The 27,732-nt window shown below is 39.9% G+C and overlaps 4 protein-coding genes and 1 long non-coding RNA gene across 10 annotated transcripts; 4 read left to right on the forward strand and 1 right to left on the reverse strand.

Annotated features, from left to right (window-relative positions):
- Positions 1–582: 582 nt before the first annotated feature.
- On the forward strand, positions 583–7,224 carry LOC103974014 (3-oxoacyl-[acyl-carrier-protein] synthase, mitochondrial). 4 transcript variants are annotated; one of them, XM_065095540.1, is made up of 14 exons: positions 584–763; positions 851–1,080; positions 2,002–2,109; positions 2,183–2,254; positions 2,425–2,511; positions 2,642–2,793; positions 3,433–3,513; positions 3,614–3,647; positions 5,369–5,435; positions 5,516–5,592; positions 6,364–6,424; positions 6,531–6,613; positions 6,711–6,782; positions 6,861–7,224. In XM_065095540.1, exons 1-14 carry the CDS (start codon positions 655–657, stop codon positions 7,026–7,028), a joined length of 1,401 nt encoding a protein of 466 aa, XP_064951612.1. In that variant the 5' UTR covers positions 584–654; the 3' UTR covers positions 7,029–7,224. The 4 variants fall into 4 exon arrangements, with proteins under 4 accessions (XP_064951613.1, XP_064951612.1, XP_064951616.1 ...); XM_065095544.1 differs by having other exon boundaries at positions 6,711–6,807; positions 6,898–7,022; XM_065095541.1 differs by lacking the exon at positions 3,433–3,513 and having other exon boundaries at positions 583–763.
- Positions 7,225–7,969: 745 nt separating this feature from the next.
- LOC103975109 (uncharacterized) lies at positions 7,970–12,947 on the forward strand. The gene is made up of 8 exons (XM_065095545.1): positions 7,970–8,809; positions 8,893–9,458; positions 9,962–10,078; positions 10,165–10,343; positions 10,434–10,527; positions 11,041–11,118; positions 11,293–11,394; positions 12,501–12,947. The coding sequence occupies exons 2-8, from the start codon at positions 8,931–8,933 to the stop codon at positions 12,630–12,632; spliced, it is 1,230 nt and encodes a 409-aa protein (XP_064951617.1). The 5' UTR covers positions 7,970–8,809; positions 8,893–8,930; the 3' UTR covers positions 12,633–12,947.
- A 250-nt stretch (positions 12,948–13,197) lies between these two features.
- On the reverse strand, positions 13,198–17,176 carry LOC103974835 (uncharacterized). 3 transcript variants are annotated; one of them, XM_018821936.2, is made up of 2 exons: positions 15,646–17,176; positions 13,198–13,630 (listed from the first exon to the last, which is right to left on the reverse strand). In XM_018821936.2, exon 1 carries the CDS (start codon positions 16,874–16,876, stop codon positions 15,656–15,658), a length of 1,221 nt encoding a protein of 406 aa, XP_018677481.2. In that variant the 5' UTR covers positions 16,877–17,176; the 3' UTR covers positions 13,198–13,630; positions 15,646–15,655. The 3 variants fall into 3 exon arrangements, with proteins under 3 accessions (XP_018677481.2, XP_018677482.2, XP_009387998.2); XM_018821937.2 differs by lacking the exon at positions 13,198–13,630 and adding an exon at positions 14,273–14,884; XM_009389723.3 differs by lacking the exon at positions 13,198–13,630 and adding an exon at positions 15,402–15,569.
- A 251-nt stretch (positions 17,177–17,427) lies between these two features.
- LOC135605446 (uncharacterized) lies at positions 17,428–21,591 on the forward strand. Its single transcript, XR_010484444.1, has 5 exons — positions 17,428–17,841; positions 18,525–18,584; positions 19,315–19,392; positions 20,427–21,241; positions 21,362–21,591. It is a non-coding gene; the product is annotated as an uncharacterized LOC135605446 (long non-coding RNA).
- Positions 21,592–22,499: 908 nt separating this feature from the next.
- LOC103974837 (zinc finger protein WIP2-like) lies at positions 22,500–24,367 on the forward strand. Its single transcript, XM_009389724.3, has 2 exons — positions 22,500–23,118; positions 23,664–24,367. The coding sequence occupies exons 1-2, from the start codon at positions 22,513–22,515 to the stop codon at positions 24,108–24,110; spliced, it is 1,053 nt and encodes a 350-aa protein (XP_009387999.2). The 5' UTR covers positions 22,500–22,512; the 3' UTR covers positions 24,111–24,367.
- Positions 24,368–27,732: the final 3,365 nt, after the last annotated feature.

The following is a 27,732-nucleotide window of genomic DNA, read 5'->3' on the forward strand; positions in this document are numbered from 1 at the left end:
GTTAATTGTTACTGCTGCTCTTTGTCTATAAATTTAATATAAATAAAAATGGTAAGTTTCCGAAAAAAAAAATTCTAATCTTCTGATTTTCCTAAATCCCATTTTGGATTTATTTCCAGATAGTATTATTTTTCATAATGATCTAAATTCTAAAAAATAGTGCATTAATTTTGTTACTTTATATTTTGCTTAAAACTATATGCCACGTATTTAACAAGGATCGCTTGAGTTAGTAGATATTTTGATGATTCAAACATATGATATTTTTGGATATGTCAAATGATGCGCCTGAGATATCTTTTTATAACAAGTGCAAATAATCGTCAAATTAAAGGTATATATTAATATTATTATTATTTAGTCATAATATGTGTATTAAATTGAACTATCGACCATTACAAGTCAATTGATGCACTTTAAATATCTTTTTATAATATGTTTGGGTAATGATCAAATTAAGTTAAATTAAATTAATTTATAATAGGTATTCTTGTGTTATTGATTTGATATCTCACATAATGTGATAAATAGTTGGACTAATAATTTGATTATGAATGTAATTATGGTTCCCGGTTATGTTATGTCATCATGCACACCGGCCACCGCAGCTCATCCTTATTGGTCTCGTTAGGGTTTTAGGAGGGGCCACTCGACATGGAGGCTCTCCGCCGGATCACCCGCCGTCCTATTCGGCGCCGCTGCCTCTCCTCCCAAGCCTTCGATCCGCCGCCGGCCGCCCCTCGCCGCCGTGTCGTGGTTACAGGTACCCGCACTCTCTCCCCGTCCGCTTCTGCCTTCGTCCGCACCGGCTGATCTCGATTCGGCGGCCGTGACTCGGGGCCTTGGGCAGGTCTGGGGATGGTCACCCCCCTTGGGTGCGGCGTGGGGGAGACGTGGCGGCGGCTGGTGGATGAACGGTGCGGCGTGCGGGCGCTCACGCCCGCTGATCTCAGAATGGACGGCTTCGATGAGGCCACGGTGATGCACACCTACGACCAGCTGACGGCCAAGGTGGCGGCCATCGTGCCGTGCGGAAAAGGGGAAGGGAAGTTCGACGAGGAGCAGTGGTTGCAGTCCAAGGTATTCGAGAAGTCTAACTCATTTTTCTGTGTTAGAGCTCTGTGTTCGTCGAAATCTTGGATGCGTCTTTCTTCCCTCTCCTTTTAAGTACGCGCGGAATGAGAAGATTAGGTCGAATGTGAGGATTCATAGTTCGTCATGATTTCGTTATGCACTTTGTTGCGGTGGTAGTGTATTAGGGCCCATTGTCAAACACCATTGGGGTTATCTTTTGTTATTTGAGTTGGTATGTGGATCCTTATTCTATGATTTATGCAGAAAATGCAAACGTGTTTGGTGAAATCTTAAGCTCATGGATTAGGGACCTTCTTTCCAAATCGTCATTGAGACGGAAGAAATCCAACTGTGATGTAGGGTGCAAATACCATTGTCTGCAGTGTGTCAGGAAGGACTAATATGCATGGTAACAGAGTCAAATTAGTTGCTAACTTTTCTACCTAATAAAAGATGGCGTAAGCTAAATATTTCAGATGCTAAGTGGACCAAGATAATAGATAATTGTTTATAAGAATTTAGAAGGTGGAAACCAAACAGTTTAAATGTCTCTTGAGAACTTTTAGATTGAGTCAACTGACAATGATACACTTTGAAGATGAAAATTTCTTCCATTACATCATCCTTCGGTTTTCAGGAATTGATCTATTATCTCATTTGTGTCATGGAGTGGAAAAACAAAAGTTATTTTTCCATCTCAATGTCACAATTAAGCCAAGTAGCTGAAGATGCCACATGTCTCTTTATTAGTTTTTCTTTTCCCCCCTTTTTGGCCATGTTGTGAGCCAAAAGATTGATATTCTGTATGCTATCCCGTGAAGCTACTTGTGTTTTCTTTAAAGGCCTCAAAGTTTGCTACCTTAAAAGATTCTAAAATCAACTTCAGTCATTCTTATACCCAAACTTTAATTTCTTTCTATTTCTCAGGACCATAGGTCCACATCAAGATTTATTGCTTATGCGCTCTGTTCAACCGAGGAGGCTCTCAGAGATGCAAACTGGTTACCAACTGAACCAGAAAAGAAGGAAAGAACGGTACCAAAATTTTCTCTTTAAATGTTTAGAAACTTATATTATATATGGTTATCATCTAATCCTAAGGTATCAGGGTGTTTCCATTGGCGGTGGGATAGGAAGCATCTCCGACATTTTAGATGCAGCTCAGCTGATATGTGATAAGGTCCTTTCTCATATTATACTAAGTTTACCATATTGAAATCCTTCTTGTTTCTTCTCTGGAATCGAGACTTCTTTATAAATTGGTTTTTATCATAGGCAAGTACATGATTGTGCATGGGAGGCACGGCTGTATCAAGTAATTATATGACATGCTCTACTTTTTGAAAACAGCATTTACGTCGGCTTAGCCCATTCTTCATCCCTAGAATACTGATCAACATGGCATCTGGTCATGTCAGCATGAAATATGGATTCCAGGCATGAAATTTGCTCTTTTGAATTTCTGTCATCGATATAGTCTGTTCAAAATCTTCACCCTTTGTTTCAAAATATCATTTGTAGTCATAATTAAAGAATACCAACTGAACTTGTTTGTCCTAATTGGTAGGGCCCAAATCATGCTGCTGTTACAGCTTGTGCAACTGGAGCTCATTCCATTGGTGATGCAACAAGGATGATTCAGTTTGGAGATGCGGATGTTATGGTCGCCGGAGGAACAGAGTCCAGTATCGATGCTTTGTCAATAGCTGGATTTTGTAGGTAATATTCAGTTGATAGATCCTTCAGTTTGTGCTTCATAATCTAACAGTGTTTGTCTCTTCAAGATAAGTTCTCTGATCCATGTTGATGCTAGATCACTTGCAACATGAAGGATGCCATTTCTACTTTGTACCTCCTAAACTTCAACACAATGGATCCCACATTAATGCAGGAAATATGCATTTCAAACTCGATAACAATTTCCAGAAATTTGTAGCCATGAAATTTGTGTTTTTCTCTTTGTGCACCAAATAATATAAAATGTACAATAAAAAAATAGTATACAGATCTGAAAATACAACATGTTAGTTGAAGATCTCTGTCATTTGGGAAGATATGCTCATCTTATGATAGATAGAACTTGTAAAGAACATTCTGAAGTGCTTCTTAACCCTGAAATGTTGTCAATTCTTGCTATTCAATGCCAAAATAAGTCATCGAATCATCAAATGATGGGGATTGAAGTCCTGAAAACTATATTTAAAAGTCATTGATTTTATTGTTATTTTGGTTTGCCCTTAGGCCTGCTCTTCTATTTTTGTGTGCACATGCATGTACGTGTAGAATTTCTTTTATGTAACTTTGGCTGCTTGCACTTTGCACTTGCCTATAATGTGGTCTTACAAGTTAAATTGATAGGTCAAGAGCACTGGCTACAAAGTATAACCTTCTACCTCAAGTATCTTCTCGACCATTTGATTGTGACAGAGATGGATTTGTGTACGACATAATTCCTGCACCTGTTTATCTTTACTATTCCCCGTTTCATCTTTCCTTTTTGGTTCTGGTGGATATTGTCATCTGATAAATCAAATTACAGGATAGGTGAAGGATCTGGCGTGATGGTGTTGGAGGTGAGTCATCTCCTGGGATGTTTGAGGCTATTCTTTATTTTATTTCTGTTCAATACAATATTTCAGGATCCAATGATGATTCTATTTTTTTTTGTTTTTCTTGTATATTATTTCAGAAATAATGTGCAGCTGTTTGTAGGGCATTGAAAATTGTTTATGCTACTTGAGTAGGTTAGTCGGTGTAATGGTAATGATGTTATTCATTCTGTAGAGTGAGGTCCTTGCAACTTGTGATTTAGAAACTGTAGTGACCTTGGAGGATATTGTCAGACTCTAGAAATATGAGAACCTAACTGACTAGTTTTGCTCCTATAAGGCAGTGCCTACTGCATCTCCTCTTTCCCTATGAGTTTGTTAGACAGCATTCTGCTTAGAAAAAAATAGTATAGTAGTGTATATTGTGAAGTTTTGTTATTGGACTGACAATGAGAAGTAAAAGCTTATTTCTCTGTAAGTTTCTGATGTTTTGTGAATGTTAACTTTGCTTATCTTATCATATAAACCTGAATGTTGGTAGCTAATTTTACTTGCAATTAGACCACATATAATGCCAATTATCAAGATATATACATATAGATAATTATTGAATTAGATGTTGCTCCTTTTTTTTGCCTCTTGGTCATCCGCTATGTAATATAAGGATTGGCAATTTGGTACTTACTTTGTAACTTACAGATTAGTGATTCATGTCTTGATGGTCTTAGTTAGTAACAACTTATATTTTGTCTTGTGGAAAAAGGTCTGGACTGTTAATTATAGTATGATTATGTAAATGATATAACTCCGGTAATGACTTCAGTTTGGGTAATAGCACCCAGTATTCTATCATCACTGTATTCTTTTCATGTTGGTTATATAAATTTTCTTTCCTAGTCAGATATATGGATGGTCAGTTCGACACTCATTATGACTAAACACATTTCACATCAGCCATCAACATAAAAAACAGTTCCCCATAGAGTGAAGCACGTGTTAGAACAGTTTTTTTTATAAAAAAACTTCTTTGCAGAAGACAAACGAGGTGTAACTCTCCTGAATTCGTGGTGTTAGAAGATGAAGTTTCTTTCTCTTTTCAACTGAGTACAAAGCTACGCAAGTGCAAAGCCATTGCAGAAGTAGATGCAACTGTATCTGGATTGATTACCTGAAATGGCAGTCAAAAAGTGATACGATAAGAATATCACTCAGATATATGTTGAAAGTCTAGAAGAGGGTGGAGGAATGAAGTTAACCTAGGTCTAGACTGAGATTGCAAGAAATGAATACTCACAATCAAAAGAGGAGGCATACATTGATAAGATTTGCTGAAGCAAAAGATATGTTACAGTTAACCTATAGAATGACATGGTTTGATTTTGAATAATCATCTGTTTTGTTTTATCTAAGCATTATTTTCTTACTAATTTTCCTTTACAATGGCAAGCCTTGACGTAACAACCTCAGTGACCTGGGTATAGTGTTTGGGTCGTGGAAACATCTTTGTTTACCAAGGAGAATTACATATAGTGAGATTTACTAGATTTGGTATTGGTGAGAGCTTTGCATGCTAAACAACCCTTTCTTTATGAACTTTGGTGTGTATTTCTGTGACCATGTTTGCTGTTGCAAGAAGCACTTTTCTGCTATTTCTTTATGTGTAGTTCTGTGGCCATTTTTGCTATTGCAAGAAGCACTTCTCTGCTACTTGGTTGTCCTATGCACTGTCCTTTCCTAAATGTCAGGAACTGAATCATGCTAAGGAGCGAGGAGCAAAAATTTATGCAGAAGTTCGAGGCTATGGGATGTCAGGTTTCGTTCAATCTTTTTTGCTTAGTTTAACTTTTCTATTTCCAGCTACATCTTATTTAATGGTCTATACTTTCCAATAGGTGATGCATATCACATAACTCAACCACACATTGATGGGAAGGGTGCTATTTTAGCTATGACACGTGCACTCGAGCAGGTATTGTTACATCTGTTTGTACTCAACTTGTCAATTAAGTCAGAATTTAGGATATATATACACACACACACACACACACATCTATACATATATATATGCATATACACACATATATACACACAATTATATAGGCGATTTCCCTAGAAAACTCACATTTTTTTCCAAACAGTGTCCCTAATTCAAATTCAAACATACACAAACTGCTTCTCTGTCGTTGTTGCCCACGTCGCCTGTCGCCTCCGCTGCCTTTGCCCTTTGCTCCCACTGTGAGGCCCCATCGCTGGTGGAGAGGGAAAGTGAGGGGAAGAGGAGGAGGAGAGGACGGGCTATGGTGAAGGAGGGGAGAGGAGGAGTGAGCGGGCGGAGAGGAGAGGAGGAGAGGACGAGCAGTGGGGAAGGAGGGGATAGGAGGAGAAGGGGAAGGTAGAAGGGTGGGCAATGACGATGGTGTTGGAGGGGCAGTTTGGGTACTTTTTGAATTAGGGGCACTGTTTGGGAAATATTCAAAATATTGGTATTTACTAGAGAAATCATCATCATCATCATCATCATCATCATATATATATATTCATTGAGCTTCGAGTTATTAGTAGTGGTTGATGTGGCCCTCTTTGCTCTAGCTTTATGACAAGAATTTAATTAGTTTTATTTGGTTATGATTAAAGAGTCGTCATCTGCCCTTATATGTTTGCATCAAGATATGCCAATTTACATTGTTGTTATATATTTGTTTAAAGAAGGTGCTTTTTTCTTAAATTTTTCCAAGGTTAGTCAGGGCTTCATCCAAATCAAGTAGATTACATAAATGCTCATGCAACTTCAACACCTCTTGGTATGTATCTTGCATATTCTGATGCCTATTTGACATTTTTAAATATTGATGACCCCATAGGTGCTTCTTATAAGCAATTTCTTTAAGCTGCTATTTGACCAAGCAGGTGATGCAGCGGAAGCTAACGCCATAAAATCAGTATTCTCTGACCATGCAACATCAGGTGCTTTAGCACTGTCCTCGACGAAGGTATTGTTACTTGTTTTCCTCGCTAACCTTTTGAAGCTGTAGGTTACCTTCTATGCTTCTTGTCAATCATTACATGCCTAAAATTGGTGATTTACAGGGAGCTACTGGCCACCTACTTGGAGCAGCTGGCTCTGTAGAAGCCATCTTTAGCGTGCTAGCTATTTGCCATGTAAATTCATCTGGCTGACATTGTTGTGAGTGTGATCATCCCAAATCTTCTTTGCTCATCTACTACTTCTAATTTCAGGGAATAGCACCACCAACGCTCAATCTTCTAAACCCAGATCCTGTTTTCCATGATGGGTATTTGCCTTTGAGCACTTCCAAGAAGATGCAAATAAGAGCTGCACTCTCGAATTCGTTTGGCTTTGGTGGCACTAATGCATCACTGTTGTTTGCTTGCCCACCAACATAGTCTCGAGAGATTCTGCCATTTCTCAAATTCTTTTTGAGTCACCAAATAGTACGAGGCGTTCGTTCCAATGACTGTTGTAAAAGCATTACAAACTGTGTCATGGTGATGCCAATTACCTTTCCTGTAATCTAACCAGTTCATATGTTAAAGTAACGGAAGGAAGTTCTTTGAATCCAAGACACCCTCTTTCCACGCACTCTTGATCTGTTAGATCTGGTTCCAAATTTCTCTACTTTGTGCTTGTTTGACTGTGTTCTAGTTGTGCAGTTGAGTGACGTGCGTGTGAAATCTACAAATGACAAGGACAGCGGTCTCACTTTTCTTCCTCAACTCATTGTCGCTTATGGTGCCATGGCTGACGATTACATTGCAAGATTGGAGAACGAGTAAAAGAGGTACCAAATCTTCTCACCCCTTTTTTTATTATTGTTCAATAGTTCATATTTATATCCTGCCTCGAATGTGACGGTGCATTGGGAGCCACCGGAAAACGCGTGGCCCGCAAGACATGGATCTGTCTCAGGCCGGCACGCAAAGGGAACAATGAAAAGCGATCCGGACCGTCCATTCCCTCAGACTGTTGGTATCAAGAATTGATTGACGGTCAGGATCATCAGGAGGCAGGTAAAAGCAGCGGCGGGTGTCGCAAGTCGAACCCATTCACGGGACATCCACGTTGTATTTTAATAAGGTGATGTTGGATTGACATAAGACTTACATCCATTAAATTGCTGAGATGGAGAGAGTCATATGCAAACACGAGGGTGGTTTGGTTTGGCCAAGTCGCACGTGCGACTCGGTCATTGGAATTGGCTGTTGGGCGTTGAAAGGTTCTTCTCTTGTGTGCCTTCCTCCATTACTACATGATCACATGTAGCTTTCCTTCTTCCACGGGTCTTCTTCCCTCACCCACATCAACACCACCACATTAATAGAGTCTCCGATACGTGACAGCCAGTTCCCTTCCTGTATCCCACGTAGAGAATTCCCAACAGTGCAACCCATTTCAACTCAACTCTAATGCAATATACATGTGGCTGACTTGGGATGCGATGCTGAGGCCAAATACAACGAGCATCTAATAGAATTCCAAAATTGGATTCCCGTCATGTCTCCGTCCATCACACCATGTGGTCACATCCACCGTTCACGCTGCGGCGATGTGATTTGTCCGTGTTGCTCTCGTAGGCCACCATCATCGGCGCCGCGGCGTAATACCATCTGATCCAATCGCAAAGTCTCCTGTTCGCCCTCCCTTCTCCGCCGCTGGAAGTACGCCACAGAAGGAAGCTCTCTTGGTTTCACCGTTGGGGAAAACAGATGGAATTTTTCGCCTCTCATGGCCTCATCCATGGCGTCGCCGTCCCGCTTCCGTGGGGAAGTCCCTCCCAACACAGAGCCAGAGGATAAAGAAGAGTGCTACCATCGTCTCCCCGTTCTAATCTTCGTAGAGGGGATGTTTTAAGAAGCCAGTGGTAGAAGATATCTCTAGGATCGCCCGCTTTGGACTGCCCGCATCCCTTCTTCTTCTTCCTCTCCTCCTCATTTCTAATCAAAATGCAATATTTGAACTCCTAATGCATTTTGACCATTTCCTTCAACCAAACCGATCTAAAAAAAAGCCACCTTTCTTCCGTCTGGGAAGGAACATTGATCTTTGATTTATATCGAAGACCATGTGCCAATGAACCTTTTGTGGGATATCCATCGTAAGAGCTTCATGGCTTCTCATCAAAAGCGAAGGTTTGATCCTTAGATGACCAGATTTTTCTTGTGTTCAGGTAATGTGACTTCTTTTTTCGTCTTCATTGTGGTTTGAAGCAATTGGCTATTCTGGCTGATCCAAAAGATACGATTTTTGAAGGAATCCACCATCGTCCTTAAGAGGCCATTGGAGACAGGATGTTTGGAACTCAAGCCCAAAAAGAGGCATCTAATGGGTTTGCCCTCAGAAGAAGAGCCTATTGGCTAACCTCGGCCACCTCCACCGCCAGGGCCACCACCATCACCTCCATCCCCAAGAAGCCAAGCACCTTCTCTGTCAAATTCGAAGACATGTACGGGTTCACCGCCGAGGGGAACATCGACGATGTCAATGTTCTGAACGAGGTGAGGGAGAGGGTGAGGGAGCAGGGCAGGGTTTGGTGTGGCCTCGAGGCAAGCAAAGGTGCAAACTGGTACCTGCAAACGCAAATCTCATCCAACGGTGAGGGGATCAGTGTTGCCTCGCTGAAGCTGTCAAAGCTTACTAACATGATCACATTGAAGAGGCTCGTCAGGAAAGGGATACCGCCAGTGCTGAGGCCAAATGTGTGGCTTTCGGTGTCTGGCGCTGCAAAGAAGCGATCCACGGTGCCGGAGAGCTACTATGATGATCTGATCAGAGCTACAGAAGGAAAAGTTACACCTGCCACAAGACAAATCGATCAGGTGAGTAGAATTCAGAGTATATAAGCTTGAAAGAAAATTAATATGATATGTTGTCATCATCTCTGATCATTGTGCTTATTACGATTTGGGCGTGATAGTTTATCTCAGAAATTATTCCAGATTCTTATATGTATGGTTTTTTATGGATATATGTATATTGTATACTGCAGATCATGGAATTGCCTCTATTCTGCCTCGGAATGATGTAGGATCCGAAGTTAGTAGTGTTTTCATATGTATGGACAATTTCAATTTCACATAAACTGCATAGCAGAAACAGAAAATGTAAATATTACAGGATTAAGTTTTCTTTTGTTCATCTTTGTCTCATTAGAAGCAATGATATAATATGTGTTCTGGTGGAGAAGAATTAATATTGAAAACACAAAGCTGCATACATTCACAACTGGAGTTGAATATGACATTTTCTCTCATGGATTAGATTATTATGACTTCTTACATCCATTTTTTACCTTTTTAATCAATATTTGATGTATATGCAGGATCTCCCAAGAACTTTCCCCTCTCATCCGTGGTTGGACAGCCCTGAAGGTCAGGCATCTCTTCGGAGAGTCCTTGTTGGGTATTCTTTTCGAGATTCAGATGTTGGTTATTGCCAGGTAATTGAAGTTTTCCTTTTCACCGACACTAAAACAACATGTTGCAATTCCTCCATAGCATCTGAAATTTAAAGCCACCACTACAGGGTCTAAATTATGTGGCTGCCCTATTGCTACTAGTAATGAAAACAGAAGAAGATGCTTTTTGGATGCTTGCTGTCCTCTTGGAAAATGTGTTGGTTAACGACTGCTACACTGATAACCTTTCCGGATGCCATGTAGAGCAAAGGGTGTTTAAAGATCTTCTAGCAAAAAAGTGTCCCAGGTTTGCATTTATTTCTTATGACCTCCAGTGCTATTTTATTTACCCGAATGTCCATAACCTAATAGCTGTTCATTTTGCTTCAACATTCAGGATAGCTGCTCATTTAGAAGCCATGGAGTTTGATGTCTCTCTTGTAGCCACAGAATGGTTCCTGTGCCTCTTCGCAAAGAGCGTACCATCTGAGGTAACATTAAATTCAAGGAAATCTGTTATGTTTTGTCAATGACCTCAAGGCAAAAAGAAAATTTAAGAAATGGCTGTGCTAGACCTACATATAGTTTATAACTATGCAGAACTACATCTAGTTTGTCATCAATGTGTAAAAAGAAAATAATGTTGAGTTATTGGGCTTTTAGTATTACTTCATTTTCTATTGTCTGCTTGAAAGGATTATCCTTGCTGAGTTACATTCAATTCAACTTGTCATGAAAAAAAAATCTTTCTTGTTTGTTTAACCTGTTTAGTTTCTACACTCAGTAATCTGGTATCATTTGATTGATAATTAGGCAACAATTTCACCTGGCACATTTGTTAGTATAACTTCTGTTTGATAACTCTGCTGCTAGGTTCATGCTCTCATGTGGGAGATATGGCTTCTAAGTGCTGAGGATTTGCCTATGCTATATTCATATCTTATTATCTGACGTAAAGTCTTCTAATCAATTTTTTCAAAAATTAATTCTGAATGTCTTTTCAGACAACCCTGCGGGTCTGGGATATTCTTTTCAATGAGGGGGCAAAAGTTCTTTTTCATGTTGCCCTAGCCATCTTTAAGGTATACCACTTGTATCTTGGTCTCTTACGGGTAAACTAGTCTGTATTCAAGAAATTTTGGATTGTTTTTTTATGATAAATGATGAAAGATCATTAATTTTTAGTAGATTATTGGAAAGGACTATACAATGTCCATTTCTCATGGTCTTGCTTTAACCATTCAATGTGATTCTAGATGAAGGAAGACGACTTACTACGTGCTCATCAAATAGGCGAGGTAATTGATATTTTACAAACAACCACCCATCATCTATATGACCCCGATCAATTGCTCACGGTAAGAATGTTTGCTTCCTTTGATGCTAACCTTTTATCCTGTGGAAATTTCCTAGTCATAGTTGGAACATACTAAAGGACATTTTTTTCGTTAGAAATAATACCAATAATCTGAGATAAATTATTGTGATTCTATTAGGTGTCTACTTGCCTCATCTACTAAATCATATTGACTAGGGTACACTGATAGAGACATGAAAAATCTAGTGCTGTCTTCATTAACATTCGGTATCCAGAACTTCTTCTGTTGAACATATTTTACTAAATTATTGAGAATATATGCCTCGAAATAAGTGTTGTATCAAGTTTCCTCCCTAAAGGCCGTCCTTAGTGTTCTTTGTAGAAAACCATTCCTCGTCAGCTAGTAATTTCATTCAGGTTGTATTTTAAATGTACAGTTAGAAAAAACGGTTTGAGTCAATGTGCAGTTATAGAATGCTTTGTGTTTTATAAACAGTAGATGAAAAAATATATTTTAAATATGCAATAACGTAAGTGTTGTTTGATAAAATTATATTTCAAAAGTTCATTAAATATTTTGTGATAAATTTACCTTTCCAATATTTTTAATATTTATTCAAAAGTGAATACATAATTTTATTTAAATTAATAAGTAAATAGATAAAATAAATAAATGAATGAATATAATCTTATAAAAAATTTCATACGATCTAAATATATAATAAATAAAAATATAAAATAAATAAATAAATAAAATTTCACATGATAGAAAACATAAACCATTTGGCTACTCATTAAATTATTTTAGCAATCTTATAATTTTAAATAAAGTCATAGGGTACTTTCGAAATTAAAAAATTATATTAGCATCTCACAGATGTTGAAATGCTAATGCTACCCTGAGGTAGCATCAGTATTTGAACATTTCCAATACAACCTCCAGGCTAAATAAGATTCGAAAAAAATTTATCGAATATCAATTCATATCTTAAGATGAAACGAAAAAGACTCGGCCTGCCTAAGGAATTAGATGAGTGGAATTGTTTCATATCTTATTAACTTTCTACCCGTCTTTAAAGAGAAATGCATTCTTGATTGATTATCTAGAACTGACCATGGTAAATTGTTAACAATGTTCCATTACAGGTAGCTTTCGACAAAATTGGTTCTATGACTGCAAACACAATCACAAAGGAAAGAAAGAAACAGGAACCAGCAGTGATGGCTGAGCTTGACCAGAGACAGAGACGACTCAACACCCTGAACACAAACGGGTAATAGTCTGGTGCCAGATAAATTCCTCAGACTCAGATGAGGTCGATGCTACGAGGGAGATGGAACAAGGTTTCATCCCAATGGGCGACGACCAGAAAACTAAACCTGCAAATCGAAATTGTCTTAGACATTGTGAATTGGCATTTGGTTAATCACCTGCCTGATATTCTTTTTCTTTTCTCTGTATTCGTGTAAAATATTTGCTCTTTTGTGAAACAAAGAAAATTCACAGGTCCGATATCTTGGAACTTAAATCGATGTTTTCTATAAGGTTTCATAGGGCTGGTAATTCCCAGCATCAAGCTGTTGAAATTCCAACTTGTGAGCTAGCAGTGATTATTAGTGCCATGACTCTGTTTTATCATTGGAATATAATTTAGCTTCTTGTGGTCAATGGACTCCAATGCAATATGGTTTGAGATCTTATGGATCAACCAACATACGAGTGGAAAGATATCTCAAGTGATCGATGGCCTAAAAGATGCCGCAATCGATTCCTTGAAGCACTCAAACCATGATCAGAAGAAGCAGGGAGAGAAAGGATGAATCTGTAGCAAAATTAAGGCAAAGCAAGTCCAAAGAAAAGATATTGCAGGAACCATCAACGAAGCTTTAGCATGATCTCCATCGAGTCCACGGAACAGGGATGACCTATCTCGAGTGTTGGATACCATGCCTGCTACAGGAAGAAGTGGCAACTCATGCAACGTGTTCTACCACACCATGCCATATAAAGCAAGCATACGGCATGCTCTCACGTACGACGAGCTCCACGACGTCCGGCCTCCACACCGCATCGGCTCCGTCGCCGGCGCAGCACGCGAGGCACTGCATTGAGGAGAGCATCGCCGAGAGCGCGTCCAACATGCGGCGGCCCACACCCATCTCCACCTCGTCGCCCCGAGGTCTCGCTGTTACCATGTCACCAAACACCGCATCGTGGCGGTGAGGAGGAGGAGGCTGCTGAACCAAACTCTTCACCACTGCCTATCTCACTCACACTGAGAAAATCCATATCGTTAGTACTTAAAATCCATCTTTACAAAGTAATTTAGGAAACCAATAAATATATTTTAGTCAAGAAATAAAAGGCTTAATTATTTAGAGACTATTGAATCCTACATATCCATATCCTAAGCATCAACCATTATTTGGGCCATCTATTTTCTCTTGATATTAATTTTCTGCATTTGTACAACCATCATTTTTAACATAACTTAAATATTTGAACCATACTATTTTGGGAGTAGCTTTTTTCCCAAAAATTTCTTTTGGCATTCTGCATTCATTCCAAATTCACAATATAAACCTTTTCTTTTAGTTTATCATCTCATAACTATGAATTAGAATTATCCAATAATAATAAAGCCCATAATATTCCAAATAATTGTCATCACCGAATATTATAAAATACGAAATCCTTAATTAAATTATTAAGAGAGAGAGAGAGAGAGGAGGTAATTAACAAAGGAAATATGTTCCATTATCAACCTCATATGTCGGAAAATACCGCAACTACAAACTTGACACTCACAAATGGAAGAAAACTCAGGGATACAACTACTCTTGTATCCAGTCTCTAAGGATCCTCATAGCACACTCATCCACAGCCAGAATTGAGTGGTTGCAGAGTGAATAGCCAACAGGTCTGCAGCAACCTTCTAATTTCAAAACTACCTGTAACAACTACACATCTGATTCACAAGCTATCATGCATATATTGCATCCCATGTTTCATTTTATCTCATTGATGAACCATGATGTTACTCAGATGGTTCATTCAATACAGAAAACCTCTTTTAACAAAGGAGGATTGATTCTTCAGTTAGGTCACAACCATTCTTGTTTGCTCTTGAAAACTATAGCTACTGGGATCAGATTTCTGAAGGAGGTGACTGACCTTTAGAAAGGAACATGTTTCTCCAAACACCTTTTAGATTGATAGGCATATTTAACAAGGAAATATGCAGGTGCCTCAAGAATTTAGAAGCTTTCCCAAGCATTGACTACTTGGTCCTACAGAAATCTAACCACCTAGAGAACGATAAAAAAACACAGTATTTGGCGCCATCTTCTGCAATCGACATTAAGCAAACAATATAAAACATCAAGGAACATGTCTCTTCATGAAAACTGAAAGATTTAGAGCAGGTTCATAGGCCGGGCACAACATTTGAAGACCTATTGCTGTCGCTGTAACTGAAAAAGTATAATAGTCCATTTCACTGAGTTCTCAATTAAGACAAAAGCTTGCACTGAAAAGAAAAGAGATCGGTTACAACAAATCTCATCATAAGTTCACTAATTTGCATCTCATCTGATGCACAAACATATGTTAATTCTCAAACTCAGAATGACTGATAGCAAGTGTCTCCTTTCTAACTAACTTCTGATCCATGATAAATCATGTCTGGCTATCAACTCAACATAGTGAACATCATAGTTGGCAGAAAACATAGGTGCTAAATTACAATGCAAAGTTCATTACAAAACAACAAAAACAACAATTTACTATGATGTTTGGTCAAAATCAGTTCTCATCAAGAAGCGATAGACAGAGAAGAAGTAGAGCATAGAGCACAAGTTGTATTTAGTGAATCCCATATAATAAATCAAAAGCAAAAGCTCAGATTAGTGTCAGGCCATCCAAGGTTCTCCTTTCAGTAACATTTTTATAGCAGACATAAGATAATAACATGCAACAAATGATTATTAGCTATACATACTGTTTCACCTCTGGACCAAAATGCTGACTCTGCCAGTTGTTTAGCATGAGAAAAGATAATCCACAATTTCCAAATACAAAAATATATAATTCAGAGTTTAGGTGATCTCTCTATGTGATTTTTGCTACAGATCAAGAGATAAAGTTCATGAATGAGAAAAAGGGTTTGCAGTGTCAATACAACAGCCAAAGGAAATAAGATCTACCGATGGTACCTAAACACAAGAAAGTAAAAGAAGACTATTAACAACCTACAAATGCAAATGCTTACTGAACAGGATAGTATCTTACGTTGCTGTAGCTAGTTCCTTTGGATGTCTTGCTCCCTGTCCATGGATCTCAGGATATCCAGCTCCAGCTCCTTCTGCCTCACTTGCAATGCCATGCGCTCATTTTCCAATTTCAATCTCTCATTCTCCAGCATCAGCCTCTCGAGCTCCCTATCCTTCTTGCCACGGAATCTCTGCCACTTGAAGTGTCGCTTCTCCAGTTCCAGTGCTTCAGCCTCAATCTCCACCCTTTCCTCTTCAAGCTGCAATGCACGTCCTTTAAACCACTGCCTCTGTTCCCATGGTGACTTTGTTGTGTCATGAAGCACCGCATCCATCTCGGCCCTGAAGCTCTCTAAACCCTTGTTGCCCATTTCATCGCTCCTGTCATCATGATCCCCATCATCACCATCCTTTTCATCATCTCCATCTTCATCGTTTGCATGACCATCACCATCCTTGGAAATAGCGACTTTTGGGACATCACAGACCTGCAAATCGATATCATGGCAATTCGGTATCCTCTGCCCATTGTGATATGCGCACATTTCCCGGTAAAAGAGGTGTTTGGAGCTTAAGATCTTCCTCACGTCTTCCTTAGCCTTCGGAGAGATATGAGACATTGAATCCAAAAGGTGAGGATTCTCGACCACCTGACAGGATGTCCCTCGTCCAAGGATCTCGTTGAGCCGCTTGTATCGCTTGTTGAGGTCATTGAACTTGTCCTCGCACTGCTGGGGCGAAACATAGCAGCCCTTCTCCAGCATTAACTTCGACACCGTCTTCCACTTTCCCTTCTTCTGGAGGGAGGCCCCGTGCCTCCTCCGAGCCGCTACTGATCCGTTGAGGATCTCCAGACTACCGTCGTCGTGATCACCGACGAACGCCACCACTGAAATCAGCAGCCGCACCACTTCGTCAGTCCACTTCATGCGGTGCCAAGGCGAAGCCTTTTTGCTGCCGCCAGCCTCGGAAGCAGGCAGGGAGTCGGGATCGTGGCCGTCCTCCTCGCCTGCGACGGCAGGGAAGTGGTCCTCGTCGTCGCTTGTCGCGGCGCCCACGGAGGAGGGGACAAAGAGTGAGGCCATCTGGCGGTCCGAGTCGAGGCCTCCTCCGAAGACCGGATGGATGTGGGAGTGGGCGTGGGCGTGGGTGGGAGCGTGGTGGTGGCACTGACTGACGGAGGGGTCAAGGTCAAGGATCCCGGTGGCCGAACCAGGGAGCAAGCCGCCGCCCATCATCGGATTATTCATGTCCTCTCTCTCTCTCTCTCTCTCTCTCTCTCTCTCTCTCAGTGTGGGGCAACAAACATCGGCGGAAATCCTAAAGCATCAGGAACGAAATCCCTGCAAGAAATCCCTAGATTCGAATGATTCCGTGAAAAAGCAACAAAATAATTAGGGGAAATGCATCGTATATGTCCTAAACGCGAGGATCTGCACCAGGAAATCGGGAACTTGAGACATGCGGAAGGAGAGGGAGGGATTTAGGGAAGAAACTGGACCTCGGAGGCCGGTCGGAGAAAAACCGGCGACTTTCGAGAAGTAAAGAGAAGCTTTCTTCTAATTACTTTTATCATTCAATAAAATTACAATATAGCCCTTCCAGAACAGAGTTCTGTACATCACTGTACGATGTTGCTCGTCTTATGGGTAATTACGTGATTTTCAAACTTCTTAAAGGATATATATGTAAAAGAGACGAAAAGAAAAAGAAAAGTATATTTCATTGCTCCGAGCCGGACCGGTTGGCCCAACATTTTCCGGTTCAATAGAACCGTTCGGAAGGGCTACAGACGGGTCTTTGTGGCCTCGAACCGCGGAAACAAGAGAAGCCGGCCATGGCGGAAACCCAAGGTTTTGGGTCTCGGCTCCGCTCGCCCTTCCCTCTCTCCTCGTCTCACTTATGGCTGGAAACGCAGACATTCAATTCGTATCCTCCTCCATCAGGATTCCTCTTCGCTCGCTAGGGCAGAACATCGGGCCTACGCGGGAGGGACGAGGAGGAGCGGGTTTCATCAGCGAGTTGCCGGGAGAGACGCTGGAACAGGCCGATCTGAGGACCGCGCTACCGGAGCGCTGAAGTTCTCCGGCCGAATTCGGTGCTCACAGTGTGGGAGGTTCAGGAGGACGTTCTCAGGATTATCCATACCGGCTGTTCTCTTTGTGCGTCGCCTGTTGCCTTTGACATTAGGGATGGTATCCGATTGGTCTTTCAGGTAAAGATCCGAACTTGATTGCTAATTATTGTTATTTTGGGTTCGGAAATAAAGAAATAGAGGGCATCGATGAATACAAAGAAACTCATTTTGTGCATTGTTGCATGGTTCCTTTTGTACGTGCTATGATGTGTAAGTGACAAATCTTAGTAGCTGCGTAATTACGGTTTATATTTTGTCTAGAATACTCACTTAGAATGTGTTATATGGCTAAGCACAGAGGCTAAAGGTATTTCAGTACATTGGTATGCTTCAAACAATTAGTTCTCTGTTCTTGTAGCTGCTGTGGTGTTATTTTTTGGCTCAGGAATCCTATATTTTTGAACCAAACTTGACCTCTTTGATTTTCCAATCATAATCTGGAAAATGTACCAAAAATCACCCTCACGGTTAAGTTATTGATTGTCTATTTATCTGTGCGATGCTCATCAAACCTGCTGCCAACTTTTTGCAACTTGTTGCACATAATGTAGATTATCATATAGAATTTCATTTTTTATTTGCAATAAAATTTCAGTGGCAACGGTTATGATGAAATGCAATTTACAAAGTTGGAAAGTGTCTATACAAATTCTGTGATCAGATCTCCTCAATGTCTTTTATCTTAGCTTTTAAATTTATTTCTGTTAAATGCTACATTTCCCTTTTTCTTATTTAACCTTTTATCATCGTTGTACTGGCAGTTTGTGCTCAATGTGGAACAAGAGCTTCCTTGCCTTCCTGAGTGGTTGTGTTTCAACAAGGTTAGTGCTCATGCTAGACAAGGCTATGAACTTGGGTCTGCATGTCTTATGGTTAGGTATCACTTCTTTGTTGTTCTGTTGGCATGAAAAATGTAATTGATATGAGACGAATATGAGCTTTCTTTGCATTGTGACTGTGGAGAGCCAAAATATTTCATTTTGGCGGGTACTAGTTTGGACAAGGGTTTGTCTTCTCTTCTACTTATGTGAGTTGTAGCATTTTAACTTGCTTTGCAATTATTTTTGGGTTACAACTTGAATTTTTCATTTACTTGAGCAAACCTTTTATGCAGTTTCTTCACAAGGAAGATAATCTTGTCTTGTATCTTTAATCTTTATAGTAACACTAATGAAATACACTCCTGGTCGATAAGCTTCATTTTTTATATGGCTACTTTATTAATGCAATTGGGAATTGCCTTCAATTGTCAGTACTTAAGATGGACTGTCTGTAGATCTTTTTTATGAACTTCTATCGATATATTTTTTCAAACATCTTCTTTTCAAAATCTTTTACATTTATCCTTGAATCAGAAAGAATAAACAACAGGATTATGAAATACTTGGCAACTCAAAGACATAATTATAAAAACATCTAGTTTTGCATTTTTTTTATAAAGATCTAATTCTTTCTGGACTAATCTGCTCTTGTGAATCATAGTGTTTCCAGAGCCCGTGTGTTTGGTAACTTTTCATCTCATGAAGCATTTGCTATTGGTGGGTCAAACAGTGTCACAGGTTATGAAGAAGGTGCATAAGTTGTGGTTGTTCATGTGCAGTTGGATGCTGAGAAATCTCCTTTGGAATGGTGAGTTTTGAGTTTTAATCATTCTATAATGTTCTTGCAGACTTACACCATAGTTGTGAGTTTCCAACTGAATTAGAATAATGGGGAAGTATAAATGGGTTAGAATTAAACCTGCTTAAATCATTTATACCTAAATCTTATTCAAAAGACTAGTTATTTCTTTTTGACAAAATTCTGAAATAACTAGGTCCGATTTTGTCTTTAGGACTTGTGTCTGCTCTGTTACAAGCAGTTCATGTATAACATGTTACTCTTCTAAGATATTTATCATTCATACTTTTTTTCCCAATTCCATGTAAACCTAAATACTTAATGTTTACAGCTTCTGTTACACTTTTGAATTAAATGAATAACCTTGATGGGCTATCTTTGGATTTTGAACTACCGAAGCCTTTTTCGCTTGTGCCTGCTGTCTTAGAATTGAGACACCAACTTTGCTGCTTGCATTGCTCTTGAATTAGGTAGACATAGAATGATCTAAGTCTGCCCAAGTCATCTAGCTGCTTGCCTGGAATCCACGATGTAGTCAACTTAATCTGCAGCAAAAAATTAGGGAGCATGCATTTTGACCTCATCTAAAAACATTTTCCATATGTTTGTAAGAAATTAGTACTTTATATCTTAGAATTTCATTTTAATTTAACCTTTTTCCTAAAATGAAAAGAGGCCTTTTCAGTGATGTTTATGTTACCCCAAGACAAATCTAAACCAAAGCATCATGTGTAGGTTCTTGTGTTAAAATTTGACATTCTTATCATATCTTCCTTTGTAGCATGGACCACTAATACGTGCTTTTTCACATTTCAAGCATATACATTCAGTAATGCATCATAAGCAAAGTATATTCGGAGGCAAATTCAAGCAAGGGCCAAAACCTGCTCATTATTATTTTTTTACTGAAGGAAAATAGGAGTCGGTTAAGTTCCAAATGATGGAACATGTCACATGTTAAATAGATAAAGATATTTTCATTAAGTGTGCATAAGTAAAATGACAAAATTAATACAGGTGTCTTACTTTCCTGCCCTTCACAGGTGATCCAGCTGAAGGGCGAAACCAGGCAATGGATCGGGTTATGGGATTGGTATTCATGTGGACTTCTCGTTGGGGCCTATCTTCCTGGAGTATGCATTTGACGTTAAAAATACGAGGAGGTTTCACTTTAAGAGTTGGATATCACCAGTAGCTGTTCTTGCATGTTTGCTTCAAAAGAATCTGTCACATTGCATAGGTCTGTCACTTTTAGTGTGTCTGTGGTTGTCCTTGCTTAATGGTATCTTGCTTTCCAAACAGCACAGCAACTTGCTACATGGCTTTCTGGCATATGTGGCTGCAAGTTTAGAGAATCTAGGGTATGGAAAAGCCATCAAACTTATAGACCTTATGACACAACATGGGCATGAACTGTTTGGTCTCGAGTTGAAAGAGAAGTTTGACATACAGAGGAAACGGCGAGCAGAGTCTTTCTTGGCTTGGAATTTTGACCAATTAAAGCCTATGATATAGGATATCATAGTTTTCTCCAAAAATTTCCTTTTTGATAACCTGACTTTTCAAGTGCTTGAAATTACACTCAGGAATACTGTGTAATTGTGAATATGTTATATTGTAGCATATACTGATCCTTTTTTAGTACCATTTCAAGTCTCATAATAAACATCAGCTTGCTTGTGATTTCTTGGAACTCCTGATCTTTATCCTTGAAGACTACATGAATATTACTCTTGATCCTTTTGGGCTGCAAAAGTTGAATGCAGAGATTACTCAAGCTGCAGAAACTGCTTCAGATGACGATGATGAGTTAAGGAAAGGTGTTCTGGTACTGTTGGCCACTTTGGTTTGTGTTCAGGTATGGGAATCCATCATCGTTTTATTGTCTATTATGCATGATACCATGGCCACAAAAATCTGTTGCCAACACTTGCAATGCATGTATGCTATGACTCAGTGTTTCCTGTGCTCTTATCAGGTTTTGGACCCTCCACTATAACCCATGGCAGGACTTTGAATGAGCTTTGCTAGTGCCAAAAGGAAAAGGAAAGAAAATTAAGAGAGAAGTGGGGGCACTCAAGCCAAATCCTTTGTGAAAGGGAAAGCCCGATGAATGAGCCGTTTACTAGCAAAGAAAGAAGAGGAGGAGGGTCTTTAGACATTGTACCATTCATGCCTCTGTTCAAATAAACCTTTGAGTTATTTTCACTTTATGTGACATGAAAAGTTACATGTAGTTCATGTGGCTATCCAATTCCACCACCAAAAGGAAAAGAGAAAGCAAAAGCTCGACATCTTTAGTCTCAAGTTAAAAGTGTATGTATGGATATTTAGGTTGATTTTTGTAGTTAATTGAGTTTGTTTCTATCAACTTCGGCTTAACATTTGAAGTCGACGATTTAAACTTATTTAGTTAATAGGTCAATTGTTTGAATTATTTTTCTGTTTTTTTTTTTCAGCCAAAGAAGTGTAAACATTTTATTGCTGTATAAAAAAAAATGATTCTATTTTGAATTGTTCAGTTGCTTGTTGTTGGACAAGAATCCTTTGCTCAAAATGTTGATGTACCAACTTCAATGGGGGACCCTCATCCCCATCAAAATGCCAGGTCTCATCTGTCCTTGATCAAATTGATGTGTGCAATCAAGCGCAAGCAGGACTAAAGAGTAAAGCTAAAGCCAAATGTATGCCAAAATCTACCATTTATTTTTGATATCTCATCTTGTTTTCCATTTTTTACATTCCCCTTCTGTTCTTTGTTTACCTCAGTTGTTTTCTTGATCTGGTGATTATTCTTCCTATTATGTCTACTATTATTATTATCATGAGTATTTGTTCTCCAATAGTCTCTGAGCATGAGTCTGCTCCTGCTCTCAGGTAAATCTTAAAACCATCACTCCTATCAGTCACATTTTTATGTGAATAACAATAGTTTTCACATTAAACAAAAACAATTGTATTCATGATTTCATATGAGATTGACATGAGTCATGGTCGTCATCATCATCATCATCTCTCTCTCTCTCTCTCTCTCTCTCTCTCTCACATTCATACATCCACGCATGTGTCTATAATAGGTGTGTTTCCAATCCACAGTTCACACCCTCTCCAAGCAAGCATCCTTCAACCATGGCAGATCCCTACGCCAATTCTCTCCAAGGATTCTTCAATTGCCATCCCTTCACCTCCCACCCCTCCTTCTCTGCACTCCCTCTTCCCCGGCACAACATCCTCACCAACTTCACAAACTACGCCACCTCTCACCTCCCATCACCACTGCCACCACCCCCACCCGCGTCCCCTCCCCTGAGGGAAGCCCTTCCCCTCCTCAACCTCGCCCCCACACCGCACCACCACCAGGAGGAGGAGGAAGCCTCCTGTAGCTTCTTGGAGGAGGATGCTGAAACTGCTACTGATGAGAAGAAGAAAGGCTCGCAGGACGACGGAGAGAACGAGGAGGATGCTGTGACAGTGGCCCTCCATATCGGCCTTCCAAGTCCCAGTGCAGCTGATCTCAGCTCCATGGTCTTCTCCGCTTCAGTAGATGAAGAGAAAGGTCGTGAAGAAGATAGAGATCATGACCTCGGTGACGATGTTGGTTTAGGTTATCCTGCGATAGGGAGGCTGAGGAGGGGACAGTACTGGATTCCCACTCCTTCTCAGATCCTCATAGGCCCTACCCAGTTCCCTTGCCCCGTTTGCAGCAAGACCTTCAACAGATACAACAACATGCAGGTCGGCTATACCATAACCTCTTCTTTGTTTGTTGATCTAATTGGAGTTGGAAGGCGCCTCCCTCTTCGTTCTTGCTTGCTTTCTTGCTCGCTCTCTCAGTTTTGCTGGGGTAATAGTTCTTACATCAAGCCGTATGTGTGCCTGATCCGAAACATTGAGCACCTTTTCTCCTTTTCATGTGATGGAACTACACAGACGAGGAAATGCTCTCATACGCTTCGTATGTAGCACTTTTGGAGTCTGTTTGGTTGTCGTTTGGCTGCTGTGAAGGGATCCTGAAAAGGTCTCAGTGCTTCAGGGGTTATTCAGATGGGAGTTCCATCTTCTGCATCTCCTGAATCCAATATCCACCCACTGACCTTGAAACACAAGCTTCGAGAGCTTCAATTAATGCATGCATGCATGCATCATCATCATCATGATCTCTCTCTCTCTCTCTCTCTCTCTCTCTCTCTCTCTCGGGGTATCCACCCACTTGATCGCAGTTTCTTCTTGTTTGGCCGCTGAACTCTCTTGCTTTCTTTTGTGCATGGCCACCACGAAAGATGCACATGTGGGGGCATGGATCGCAGTACAGGAAAGGGCCAGAGTCGCTGCGAGGCATCCAACCGACGGCGATGCTGCGGCTGCCGTGCTACTGCTGCGCTCCGGGTTGCAGGAACAACATAGACCACCCGAGATCGAAGCCACTGAAGGACTTCAGAACCCTGCAAACTCACTACAAGAGGAAGCACGGCATCAAGCCCTTCATGTGCCGGAAGTGCGGCAAGGCCTTCGCCGTCCGAGGCGACTGGCGAACCCATGAGAAGAACTGCGGCAAGCTGTGGTACTGCACTTGCGGCTCCGACTTCAAGCACAAGCGGTCACTCAAGGACCACATCAAAGCATTCGGGAGCGGGCACTCCGCCTACGGGATCGACTGCCTCGAAGAGGACGACGAGCTGTCGTCTGAGATCGAGCAAGACTCCAACCATCGTCATCAGCTACCGTGAACCGGAGTTGCAGTCTACGTAGATATCCCTTGCTTGATCATGAACATGTAAGAGCTTCTGTAGTCTCCAATCAGCTCTCTTCCTCTTTTCTCTTCCTTGTGAGTGTTAAGACCATGCAAGACACTAAATACAAGATCATGTGTCTTGTAAATCTTGCTAGGTGAAACCTTGGCAATTTGCTCTAACCTTCGGTGCTCGACTTCTCTATGTCTAGTATCATCATGAAATCAACTGGTTGGATAATGTTTAGACTAAGAGTGGACCAATATCTGCTTCTCGATTGTTCTTCTCTTACCTATACTCAATTTCTCAGCTTGATCTTGTAACCAAGCAACTCACTCGTTCTTAAATTGTTATTATTAATGATGAAATCCTATCCATCTCTTCTCCTAAAAAGTAACAAGCAATTCTGGTCATGATTTCTTAGGCAAAGAAATCACCATCTTTTCTGGCTACTCTCCACATGCTTTGCCTATGATCAGATGAAGAGGTGTATGGTGTGCGCAGAAGAAAACTCATGGCTTTAGCTTCTAAGGCAGCAGAAGAAGCATTTATTGTCCTATGCATTCAGAGGCTGTACCTGATGTGTTGCAGATACATTCCTCCTGTTAATTCTCCTTCTCTATTTGCCAGTCATGCTCTCTGCTGCAAGTGTAACCAAGTCGCAGTCTCGAAAGCAGAATCCTCAGGTGGAAAAGCTTTCCAAAATCCTGCAATCACTTTGCATTTTTTTTTTCCTTGGCTCAATGAACAATGCAATAAGATAGTTGAGGGTTATTGAATGAGTGAGATGGAATGGAATCCGTCGAATGAATGCACAAGATGGAATTTTGGATTCTGACCTCAAGCACAGAGAAAGAGAAAACAGTCAACAAAAGACATCTTGCCGCATGTCATGTCAACCTCAGTCTGTTCATCCCTCTGAGTATGAACTATTAGAGTAGTTTAATGTCTGTTCATGAGAGCCCACCTAAGTGACTTAATCTAAGCTTGATCAGTCTATGCTATGATGATTGGTCATGTATTATTTGTTCCCATATATCAGAAAATTAGTGAATGATGTAAGATTAAATGGTACTAAGTTAAACTAAAAGGTGATGTATAATCAATATAAAATATATGTAGCTAATCTTACAATAGTTTATACATTTTTTTAATACTTTGCAAACTCAATTAAATGCATTAATATCATTATCATCATCAAATCATGACATTATATGTGGGCTTCTCTACAGATACAACTCACAACAATATTTGGGCAAGTCAGTTGATGGAGAAAATGTTCTCTCTCTTCCTTCTGGCATTTTAAGTTTATCAAATCAGATTGGAATCCTCAAAAAGGTTTACAAGAATGAAAGCTAAAAACTCTTGATCTGAGTTTAGGATTCATTAAAACAAGAACAAGGCCTTTTCCAATTAGAAACCATGTTTAGTACTTTGGTATTTTGTTGTTGGATTGTGTAACAAGGCGAAAAGAAAATACAATTTTGTTTAAGAATATTAATGTGTAACATGAACTATGGATTAGTACTATGCATACATTGCTAAGAGATTGAGAATTATATATGAAGTTTTCTTTTTCTTATGTCATGAAATATTACAAGAGATTCCTCCTTTATCATGCATGAAGAAAGTGGACAAGAATTGACACCTCTCAAAGGATCTGACCATATGCTTGCCCTGTGGATGACCCATTGTTCTTCAGGCACATGCAGCCAGCCAAATGATGAAGCGAGACAGGCACAAGAACTGTTGACAAGATGGAACAGAGAGGAGGAAGGGAAGAAATGCAAGATGATTGCCTGCGTTGGGACGCCTCATCTCACTGTCCCCTTCCCTTGTCTTCTTGACACCCCAAGGCCCCTCCAAACCCCACACTCTTCATATCTTTGTGTCATTTTCAGGACCTTGCAAGGGAGGATGAGTGTTGGTGTAACTTTGTCCAGTACATCACTCATGAATCCTTCGCGTGTATATATATATATATATATATATATATATATATATATATATATATATACACACACACACTTATATGCATTTGTGATTCTTCCCCATCTCTGCACATTCCACCATATGGGGACAGCACTGTCTCCTTAAAGAAGAAGGTGTTGCAGTTCTTTCAGATGTCCAAACAAAAAATTCCTAGTGTTCTTGGCACTTGCACCAGTTTTCCTTTTCCCACACTAGTCTTATGGTTCATTCTTTGGATTCTTAGAATACTCACTGACATGGTAGTTTGATCTTTATGTTTTCAATTGATGGACTCCTCTTCCTTTGCTAATTACCTTTAGAACTCTTTCTTCTCCTGCTTTTTCTCATTCTTCTTTTCTTATCAGACTGGGATTGGCAAGAACTTTTAGCTGCAATTATTGGAACAACATGGTAGCTGATTGTACAGCACCATCACCGGTGAATATGACATTACATGCGCTTTGGACAGCTAAAACTATGTGCAGTGTGGATCCACTTTCACCAATAGTTCAGAAGAGAATAAATTGTTTTGATCAGATAGAACAATCAGCAAGATAGATATAGATTTGGAAGGTTATGATGGCATCTGAAACTTTTTGATCACATGAGTCATACTCAAACCGATGAGATTAAACATCAACTTAAACCATTTAAATTGAACAGCTAAAAGTTAGACAAAACAAAATATATATTATCCACACTTCCAATTCTTAGCAATATGAGACCATTCCTTTGTTCTTTTTCATTATAATGATTGAAATGTATCTTGCAGTGATCATACAGTCAGCTGAAAACACACATTCCAGGGAACTTTTCCAGGATCACAGCCAATAACTCGATTGAATTAAATCATAAAAGGATATTAATTGGATTTATATAGTCGCAGTAAAGTGGTCTGAGTCTTACTTTTTCCATTGAAAATGAATTCAGATTCTGAAGATATAGATTATAGACTAATATCACTAGAGAACAAAAGGAAAACCAATCACCATAATAAGGAATGCAGATCTAAAATACAATGAATATTCTGTACTACGACACAAACAATTTTGACGCATATCAACAATCTCTTTTTTCCCTTGATATGTAGATATCAATTTATAAGATTTTCCCTATCCATGCAAAGGACAAAAGATACACAGAATGCTGACAGAACCTTCCAAATATTTCGTTTGCCTACTAGTATTCATGCATCAGTTGGCTTTCAACTTGCTTGACTTCTGATTTGAACCATCCGTATCTGTTGATGATTGTTTACATTTCTCACAGACCATATACAAGCATCAAAACAAGATCTTGAAGCACAATTCAAACATATATATATATATCCACTTGTCAAAGCTGATCTTGAGATAATGATTCCATAATGTCTTAGATTCCATTAGATGCATTGACAAGAAAATGGAGTGCAGCAGCTCAAGATCCCAAGTTGGGGGGCAATAAATCCTTACAGCAACACAACGCAGGAAAGGCATGTGGCCTTCTTGGTATAAACAAGCAAGCAGAGATCAGAAGCACATCGCGTTGAGAGAGACATATGTAGGTCCTTCAATGCCAACGCCGGTGCATCTACTTCTTCTCGGTGCCCATGACTGAATGCAGCAACCCTAGCTAAGAGAGCCGGCGCACATGGCGTGCACGCGATCCA

This window comes from Musa acuminata, chromosome BXJ2-2 (assembly GCF_036884655.1).
Source record: "Musa acuminata AAA Group cultivar baxijiao chromosome BXJ2-2, Cavendish_Baxijiao_AAA, whole genome shotgun sequence".
NCBI lineage: Eukaryota > Viridiplantae > Streptophyta > Magnoliopsida > Zingiberales > Musaceae > Musa > Musa acuminata.

Bases quoted from the DNA above. Each gene is read 5' to 3' on its own strand.
- LOC103975109 (XM_065095545.1), top strand. From the start codon at position 8,931: ATGTTTGGAACTCAAGCCCAAAAAGAGGCATCTAATGGGTTTGCCCTC. The intron at 9,459-9,961 runs GTGAGTAGAATT...ATGTATATGCAG, and splicing joins CCACAAGACAAATCGATCAG to GATCTCCCAAGAACTTTCCC. The intron at 11,119-11,292 runs GTATACCACTTG...ATGTGATTCTAG, and splicing joins TTGCCCTAGCCATCTTTAAG to ATGAAGGAAGACGACTTACT.
- LOC103974837 (XM_009389724.3), top strand. From the start codon at position 22,513: ATGGCAGATCCCTACGCCAATTCTCTCCAAGGATTCTTCAATTGCCAT. The intron at 23,119-23,663 runs GTCGGCTATACC...CCACCACGAAAG, and splicing joins ACAGATACAACAACATGCAG to ATGCACATGTGGGGGCATGG.
- LOC103974835 (XM_018821936.2), bottom strand. From the start codon at position 16,876: ATGAATAATCCGATGATGGGCGGCGGCTTGCTCCCTGGTTCGGCCACC.
- LOC103974014 (XM_065095540.1), top strand. From the start codon at position 655: ATGGAGGCTCTCCGCCGGATCACCCGCCGTCCTATTCGGCGCCGCTGC. The intron at 2,110-2,182 runs GTACCAAAATTT...CTAAGGTATCAG, and splicing joins CAGAAAAGAAGGAAAGAACG to GGTGTTTCCATTGGCGGTGG. The intron at 2,512-2,641 runs GCATGAAATTTG...CCTAATTGGTAG, and splicing joins GCATGAAATATGGATTCCAG to GGCCCAAATCATGCTGCTGT.